General features: G+C 42.9%; 1 protein-coding gene across 1 annotated transcript in view; it reads left to right on the top strand.

The window, feature by feature from the left end:
• Nucleotides 1–758: 758 nt before the first annotated feature.
• Nucleotides 759–9,688, top strand: part of LOC108784857 (transient receptor potential cation channel subfamily V member 6-like) — a 27,626-nt gene continuing 18,696 nt past the window's right edge. The window contains exon 1 of the mRNA XM_018553798.1: nucleotides 759–917. Within this exon, the coding sequence (XP_018409300.1) occupies nucleotides 787–917 (131 nt within the window). The 5' untranslated portion in view covers nucleotides 759–786. The remainder of the gene's footprint in view (nucleotides 918–9,688) is intronic.

Below are 9,688 nucleotides of genomic sequence, written 5' to 3'. Positions count from 1 at the left end.
GGGGGGTGGAACCGGCGGGAGATTCAAAAGTAAAAATTAGAAGAAAAAAATTTAAAAAAATTGAATTTATTAAAAAATTTTTTAAAAAAATAAAATACTGGGATAATCAGACCGCCAGGGAGGTTAATATACCTATAAGAACCCAATATCCAGTAATAGTCTGTGCACCTGGCAATTATGCGGTTAATTATTGGGCACATTTTGCTTTCTTTTCGGGGTCTTATTTGGCTGCTGCTGTTGTATCTGCAACCCAGCCCCCAACACTCTCTCCGACAACCAAACAGACCCCTCCTAAGCCTCCCCCTTTGCTATGGACGGCAGTGTTTGCTGGTAAACAGAACGTCTCTATCTCTTTAATTGTGCAAGGAGGTGCGTGCTCTGGGCACACACAGGTAGAAAGGGCCTCCCAGGGCTCAGCCTACTTTTAATTACAGCATGGGACAATTCTTTTTAATTTGCCTGCACATCTAGTCCTGTGTCACTCTCGTCTCCGAGAGGGAACAGAGTCACTGCTTGATATCTGAAGGGAGTCATAGAGCTGTTCTATTTTTTGGGGTTTTTTTTTATTTTAGATTGCAACATTTTTAAAAACATTTTGAAACCTAAAATTTTTAATTTAGTTTTAACAGAAAGACTTCCCAGGTTAGAAAGGTCTGCCCATTGTTTTCATGCTCCCGGGTTAAAATGATCTCTTGCTAATTAAGTTCCTTCATTAAAGCTTGCAAAAAAAAAAAAGAGTCAATAGGTGCTTGTAGGGTTTTCAGAGGTGAACGGGATATTTTAGCAATGGGAATCTTTCAGTGTAACAAGACTTCGGGGATCCCCAGCAACGTCTGGAATGGGATTAAAAGCCAGATTCAAAGCCACGCGCCCGAGGGATTGGAACTGGACGTGGTGCACATGCTGCAGCAGAAGCGGTGAGTAGACAACCGTTATTTCTCCCTTTTTTTTTCCATTCAATGCAATTTTTAAACCAAATTACCTACTTTTTGGAACAAAAACAAAAAAAGTCAAACCGATCCTTTTTCCATTTCCTTTCTAAAGCGTAGTATCCCATGTGTGCATTCGCAGTCATGTGCCCTTTACAACAAGTTATTGCATGCATTTCATGTGCCTTTTGCGCATGAATTGTGAGTCGTTTATTTTATGTGCATCTAATGTATATTTTTTTTTTCTATATGCGTTACTATAAATGGTAACGTGCCTTTTTTTTTTTTTTGAGCATTTTTTGAAATTGTGCTTGATGCACTAAGCTAAAACAAAACTGAATTTCGATATGTACCCGTTATAAATGGTCACATGATGTTTTTTGCATTTTTCGGATAGCATGCTTGATGCACTAAGCAAAACAAAATTGAATTTTGACATGTTGCATAGTTACATAGTATTTGAGGTTGAATAAAGACATATGTCCATCAAGTCCAACCTATTTGTGTATGTGTGTATGGTCCTATTGATGTGTAGTATGTATAGGTCACTGTGAAGGGAATTTATCAAAACTGGAGCGGATGTGCATGGCAACCAATCAGCATCTCTCTCTCTCTCTCATTTTCAAATCTTAACTGAATAAACTGATTGGTTGTCATGCACATCTGCTCCAGTTTTGATAAATTCCCTTCTGTGTGTTCTCAATCTTGTACTTGTACCCCTGTATATTACGGTCCCTGAGGAAATCGTCCAATCGCCTCTTGAATGATTCCACACTCTCAGCCGAAAATCACAGTATGTGGCAGCGAGTTCCAGACCGTTATAAATGGTCACATGATGGTTTTTGCATTTGTCAGATAACGTGCTTGATGCACAAAGCAAAACAAAACTGAATGTTATTGTATCTTTACAACTGGTAACATGTTTTTTTGCATTTTTCCGAGATGTGCTAAGGAAAACCAAGCGGAATTTCCGCGTATTTTATACAGTGCAGATAATGTGCATTTTTTTTTAAGGGGGGTGACATCATAAAAATGTTTTTAGACTGATGCTGCAGTAAACGTGCCATGTTATAACGTAGGAAACTACACAGCTGTAAATGGCTTAGCCCCCGTTCACACCTGAGCGTGTTGACGCTCGTTACCGAAGCGTGACGCTCAATATAAGGAATTCCATTACTTTCAATGGTGCCTGGACACCTAAATGTTGGTTGTCACTTGAAAAAGTACATGAGCATGGGCCCCATAGAATTCAATGAGAACGCCTGAAATATGCCTGAAAAACGTGCGTTTTTCACAGAGTTTCCCACCTAACAGCCATCTCCTCCTCCTCCTCCTAGTAACTGATTAATGGCCAAAGCAAAAACAATCAAGCCTGAAAAATGTGCAAACAAAAAAAGGTTCAGAATCACCTGAAACGTAGTCAAGTGTGATCAGGGGCACCACAGTGCACATAGAGCGTTGCCATGCATTGCGGTAACGTGTGAATGGGTCCTTACTGGAGGCTCTGAAATAAGAACAGCCTGTGTTTAATGTAACAGCCAATCATACCAAACCTTACTGCACTTTTGGTGTCACACCATTTATGGCACCCAGTGTCCATATGTCCTGCAGCACTCTTTACCGGATATCTGAAAGTTAACGGGTGCTCGTAATGACTGCGGATGGCACTGCAAATAGAACTTGAATAGAAATGTCACCATAACATAAAATAAATAGTATAAAAACAAGCAGGGATAGTGGGAGCCCCTCATAATAGATACGTTCTTGTTTGTAAGAATTTTCAATAAACAAAATTAGCCCCTCATAATAGATACAGCGGGTGTACAGACCCAGGAACTCAGCACAGGGATGGGGGAAACCCCTCGTAATGGGTGCGGCAGGTGTGCCGACCAAGGAACTCGGCAAAGGGATGGTGGGGACCCCCCATAATGGGCACAACAGGTATGCAGAGGCAGAAACTCTGAATAGGTATGGTAAGAACCCCTCATAATGGGCGCAGCACATGTACAGATCTGAGAACTCGGCACCGGGGTGGTGGGAGCCCCACATAATGAGCACAGCAGCTGTAACGATTCGGGAAGTCGGCACAGGGATGGCGGGAGACCCTCATAGTGAGCAGAGCAGGTGTACAGACCCGGGAACACAGTGCAGGGATTATGGAGACCCCTTATAATGGGCACTGCTGGTGTGCAGACCCAGGAACTCAGTGCAGGCATACTGAAACCCCAGGAGATTTAAGAGACTGTCAAGTGTTTTTACTTTCCAGCACTTTCCAAACATCGAAATGTCTTGGGTGTAATGGCTCTTTAAACATAATGCCCCTTTCCATTGATGACCATAGCACAATGAATATAAAATAAGTAAAGCAATGTTTTCATTTATTCAGTTTACTGATCTTGTTCCACGTGTGACAGGTTCACATTTTATGTGGAGAGCGACGACTAAAGGCGACTTGTTTTGCTTTGTGACCGGAATGCCATTGTTTGAGCTCGTTTCCAGATGCTGTTGTTGGTTTTATACAGTATGCTAACGCTTCCAGGAAAGTCGCTCTCCTAGGTTATCGGCAGGAGGGCTGAGCAGGATCATCAAGATTGACACTCATGAAGTTGTAGGTTCCCCCAAGGAGCTCTAATTTATTCCCACAAAAGTATATCTAAAGCCACATGTTGTTCTTTTTTGGATAGAGTAGAGGATGGTTCAAACCCCTGACAGTTTTGTTTTTGCCATCTGTGCCCCTTTGGGGAGATTTCCCTTTACTATATAAGCTAAACACACAACAGGAACTGAGTGTGCCAATTATCAAGAGTAAGCCGTAGACCTCCAATTGGCTCCAATTCGTGTACGTTCAGACCTCAGATCAGCCCCAGTTTGTGCACCTTCAGATCTCAGATTAGCCTCCGTTTCTTCACCCTCAGACCTCAGGCGAGCCCCAGCTCCTGCGCCCCTCAGACCTCAGGCGAGCCCCAGCTCCTGCGCCCCTCAGGCGAGCCCCAGCTCCTGCGCCCCTCAGGCGAGCCCCAGCTCCTGCGCCCCTCAGGCGAGCCCCAGCTCCTGCGCCCCTCAGGCGAGCCCCTGCTCCTGCGCCCCATGGACCTCAGTTTGTCCTGAGAAGAAAATGAATGGGAAACCAACATTTTAGAGTTTACCCCAGGGCTAGGATTAGGGGAAATCTTTTAATAGGGACACTTTTTTTACCAGGGTCAACTACCCAAGGAGGAATTCCCCTCACTTTAGGTTTTACATTTAACATATTTTGTGTCTGGAATGGGGCGTAAAGGGAAATTTTCCCAGTGGTACACAAACAACAACAAAATAGACCTATTCATAAAAAAATACTGGGCTACACATACAGGTGAAACTCGAATAATTAGAATATCGTGCAAAAGTAATTGCAGTAAGTGCTGCAAAAGGGGCCCAAACCAAGTACTGAGTACATATGCATGCTTGTACTTTTCAGAGGTCCGATATTGTTCTATGTACAATCCGTGTTTTATTGATTGCATGTAATATTCTACTTTTTTGAGGTTGTGGATTTGGGGTTCTTGGGGTTTTCATGAGCTGTAAGCCATAATCATCACAATTATGACAAATCACGGCTTGAACTATCTTGCTTTGCATGTAATGAGTCTATCTCATATATTAGTTTCACCTTTTAAGTTGCATTAGTGAAATAAATGAACTTTGCACGATATTCTAATTATTCGAGTTTCACCTGTACCCTTTACCATCAGAAAATATATCTGATTAATTTTGGGACACCTTGTGTAGCAGTATTAGTGGTCCCCACCGATCACTAATTAGATGGGGGGGTATAAAACGAGGTCATGCTGGGTGGCGGGAAGGGTGTTACCACCTATACAGACAGAATGAGGTTACCTATAGACCTATGTGACCTCCATCTACACGATACATAAATCGCAGTACATCATTCCCAGCTTTAATCTTCTATTTACATAATTCCTCATTATTATTTGAACCAATGATTGAAATTCCACGTTGTTTTTAAATTGTATTGCCTGGATGTTTCTTCTCTGAATTGACAAGTGTGATTTGATTAAAGCTAAGGTTTAATCCTCTTATAGCTTACCTTTCCTACCCCTCCTGCCTCATCAAAATGCTAATCTGATTATTCAACTATTAATTAATATATTTTAAAAAAAAAATCAGATCCCTTATTTTAGACCCAGTGATGTTATTACTGAATCTCTGTGCTTCTCTATGACCACCCTAGGTAACTGAGCCTCCATAGTGGAAATAACTATGTCCAATGAATGAAAGGGGTGGGCCAGAGACAGTCAGGCTCTGAAGCTTCTTATTCTAATCCTCTATAGCTGATGGTATTATTCTGCAGTGCTGTATAATGTCTTGCTGGGATATGTAGTCCTCTATAGCTTGTATTATTCTGCATTGCTGTATAATGTATTGATGGGATTCAAACTCCTCTATAGCTGATGGTATTATTCTGCATTGCTCTATAATGTCTTGCTGGGATTTGTAGTCCTCTATAGATGATGGTATTATTCATTATTGCTCTATAATGTATTGCTGGGATTTGTAGTACCTCCACAGAATGGAGTAGTGGTAAAACTACCAGGGGTTTAGCTTAAAGCAGCCAAATGAATTCTAATTGCATCAAAACAAAAGGTGAGTATAATCCTGTCCCCCTGCCAGCATGCTACAGAGAAAGTCCATTGCACTCTGTGGGGAAGCAGTGGTCTCTGCAGCGGTGCCCCCCTGCTTAGTCAGAGCTATCCAGCCAGCAGAGAGCATGAGCTTGCTAGCTGCAGAGCTATAGGTCTGACTCGGCATGGGGCATGTCAGAGCTCCCCATGCAGAGAGAACGCTGCTTTCCCATAGAGCGCAAGGGTCTTTCTCTGCAGCATGCTGGCAGGGGACAAGCTTTCCTACTCAGGCTGTGACATGCCAGGCTCTATGTTGCTTTCAGAAAAGGTTTCCTTTAACTATAAGCCGTGCTTAGTTGAAATGCATTTTCATGAATGGCACTGTGAATGAGCCGTGTGCCAATTCCCCTTCCTTCCTCCTTCGCTGAGCTCGCTCTGCAGCCCGTGCAGCGCTGCAGAAGTGCATTCGAGATCAGCCAATTTCCTTTTAAGAGAAAACAAATGATTCTGTTGCATCATTTTGGCACATTGTAACAATTCTATCAGCTGATGGCTGGAGGAATCTGCAGATGGTTGTAAAGATAAGGCCGAGGGTTTTTTTTTTAAAAAGGGGAAAGTATTCCAGTAGCGGGGCAGAGGTAATTAGCTGTGTCATTATGGGAAGCTGAAGAGCGATTTTACAAGAGGAGAGCGCAGAGATTAATGAGCCACCGTCGTTATAAACTTGACAAGCTGTGAGATCTCTTTATCCTCAGACGGCTCCTGCAGAAATCTGAGACAAAGCAAGCGGGAAACAAATCCTAATTAATAATCAGGATTATTTTCCAGACCGAGTACCAATACTGATCCTCAATACTCCCCAATACCAATCAGGATACCTTTTTATTTATTCATTTTTTTAAGTGTCATGTGACAGTTTTTCTAACACAATACAGAATAATGATTTTAGGACTGTGGTGGAGCGCCAGAGCCCGGTCCCAGCTGCCACCCTGGTAGTTCTGCCACTGACTCCAAGCTGTAGAGGGACTACAAATCTCAGCAATACATTATACAGAAATGCAGAATGGCATTAGCCATAGAGAACTACAAATCCCAGTAATACATTATACAGCAATACAGAATAATACCATCAGCTATAGAGGACTACTAATCTCATCAATACATTATAAAGCAATGCAGAATAATAGCATTAGCTATACAGGACTACAAATCCCAGCAATGCAGAATAATACCATCAGCTATAGAGGACTACAAATCCCAGCAATACATTATACAGCAACGCAGAATAATAGCATCAGCTATAGGGGACTACAAATCCCAGCAATACAGGATAATACCATCAGCTATAGAGGACTACAAATCCAAGCAATAGATTATACAGCAATGCAGAATAATAGCATCAGCTATAGGGGACTACAAATCCCAGCAATACATTATACAGCAATGAAGAATAGTACCATGAGCTATAGAGGGCTAAAAATCCCAGTAACACTATATACAGCAATGCAGAATAATACCATCAGCCATAGAGGACTATAAATCCCAACAATACATTATGCGGCAATACAGAATAATACCATGAGCTATAGAGGACTACAAATCCCAGCAATTCATTATACAGCACTGCAGAATAAAGCACAGGACAGAAACAACAGGCAATATTTCTAAAGTAGCTGTGGAGTTCAGATGCAGTTTTGCTGCACCATACGTGTACATAGCTCACTCTGTGCTGCCGCTCTGCTTTGGGGTGCCGGCCTGATGTCTCGGGCAGAGAGTCTCAGGAGGGGGAGATGGCTGGAGGGTTTCAGGATCAGCAGATGTGTGTCCTTAGCAAGCGTGAGACCCAAGGCAGCAAGGCAGCTCTGCTGCTGGCCACAGTTGGTGTCTATTGTACATCAAGTGTGGCCAGTTAGATACCCATCCGGCCCTCCAGCTGCAGTGCAACTACAAACCCCATGAGGCATTGCAAGATTCTGACCGCTACAGGTATGACTCCCAAAGGCAGAGGCATGATGGGATTGTAATTTCACCAAGAACTGCCTACCCCGATCTAGTCCGTTCCTACCCAGCCTGACTGTCCCTGGCCCTCCCCTTCCATTCATTGCATTTCAGTTCTTTCCAATCCATCATGGAGGCCCAGCATCACATGTGTGGGTGGTCTGAATGCAAATGCTACCTGCCCAGGAACACCCACACCTCCAGAGTGAGAGATTCCCATATTTGCATAACTCCTCCTAAGATCCTGCCCACTGATTTGGCTTTCTGGCAGAATCAATTATTTTTGTGCCTGCATTAGATTTAGATGCTTTGGGGGTGTCTAACCCACCGTAATGGAACAAATAAGAGCAGTTATTGGGGTTTACACCCACATTAACCTTCTTATTGCAGGGTGATTTTTTTTTTTCTCTCTCTAATAAGGACAAAAGAGAAACTTTTAATCCTAAAAGGCCATTTTGGGGGCTATAGGACCCCCCTTCTCGGATCACCCTTTCTCTGCACAGAACATTTTACTAGTTCTAATCTGGTTTGGGATAATAAAAATTACAAATAGACTTAAATTTAGATGTAAAAAAAAAACTAAAACGTCAAATGATGGCAATAAACTATGAGGCTATCCTGGAAAGTTGCCCCATTGTCTCTGCAGCCTATAGGCTTCGGCCCGCAGTGCCTAAGGCCTCATTCACACACAACGCAAGAGCAAAATTGTATACTGCGTATATACGCATCTATGCGCGTATATATACGAGCGTATATGCGTGCACTATTTGCATTCCCAGAATGCATCATTCCTAATGGAAATTTTAATGAACTGTACGCACATACGCTCGTATACAAACTTTAGGAACCAGATGTCTTGCTGCACTCCTTACCGGAAAGAACCCAAACGAGTGGGTGCTTGTAGTGACCACGGAAGGCACCGTGTATACCACAGAAGAAGAAAATAATGTCACCAGCACACCATAATAGTAAATCAATGATCCATTTTAATGGCACATTGCCATCCAATGCAAGCGCTTTCGGGGCCTCGTCATTCTGAGCCTGATGAAGGGGACCCCTTGAGGCCCCGAAAGCGCTTGCATTGGATGGCAATGTGCCATTAAAATGGATCATTGATTTACTATTATGGTGTGCTGGTGACATTATTTTCTTCTTCTACGGTCGTATACATGTGCAAACATGCGTATGCGCGTAAAATACGCAGAACTACGCTGCCCGGACACATCTCGGTTCCATTCTGTTTTTGCGCATTTTTACGGTACGCAAATATATGGCTCCATACACGGCTATGTGTATGGAGCCATTTATTTGCATATGTTGCATATGGTACTATACGCACGTATGCGTGAATATGCGCAGCATTGTGAATGAGGCCTAATGGTAACACAGTAGACAATACATTGATCTTATCCTTTTATCACGATATATTTATTTGTAGACAATGATTTTATACGCTATGCTAGTCTCCCTTCCGCCTCCAGACCTGATGTGGCCAGGCTACAAATAATCCTCAGAACTCCTGCAGAACATTCCATAAAAGCGCTGGCCAGGGCCCAAGTCTCTGCAGGCTGCTGATTGGTGGACCTTGCTGTCCAATCGTGAATGAGCTCATAAAACAGCCTGTTAAACTGCAGCGATTAAAATCCGTGTGTTGTCTCCTCCTCCATCCCCCTGTCCTATTGGGTACTGGCTTCTTATGTAGGGCAAGAGGACTCTGATTCAGCAAGAAGGACAATATAACCCTTTATGAACGAAATGCGTACATTCAACCTTTCACATAGGGCCACCGAGGCTGCAGTCATAAACGTCAGCTCTTCTGCGTTTTATAGGATTTTATTGCCACTGGTCTTGGCATGCTTCGCCCCTTATAACCTCCTTGTTTATTGGGACCATCGTTTTGCATGTTACGCCATGTGCCATTTTTAAGCAAATTACCCAGGCTGGCAATGACCTGTATATCACTTGGTAATCTTAAAACGGTTTTGACCACTAGGTGGCGCTGGCTTACGGTAAATTATTCAGGTTTTGGTTGTTTAACCAGTTCAGCTCTCACACCTATGGACCAGAGCAGTTTTTACATTTCTGCTATTGGCCCTTTTGTCATTACTAAGGGGCTGATTTAAGAACAGTAGGGCTGGG

The sequence above is a fragment of the Nanorana parkeri genome, unplaced genomic scaffold (assembly GCF_000935625.1).
Source record: "Nanorana parkeri isolate BGI_ZX_2015 unplaced genomic scaffold, ASM93562v1 scaffold130, whole genome shotgun sequence".
NCBI classification, from domain to species: domain Eukaryota; kingdom Metazoa; phylum Chordata; class Amphibia; order Anura; family Dicroglossidae; genus Nanorana; species Nanorana parkeri.
The sequence above is the reverse complement of the archived record's forward strand: the minus strand, read 5'-3'. Positions and strand labels throughout refer to the sequence as shown.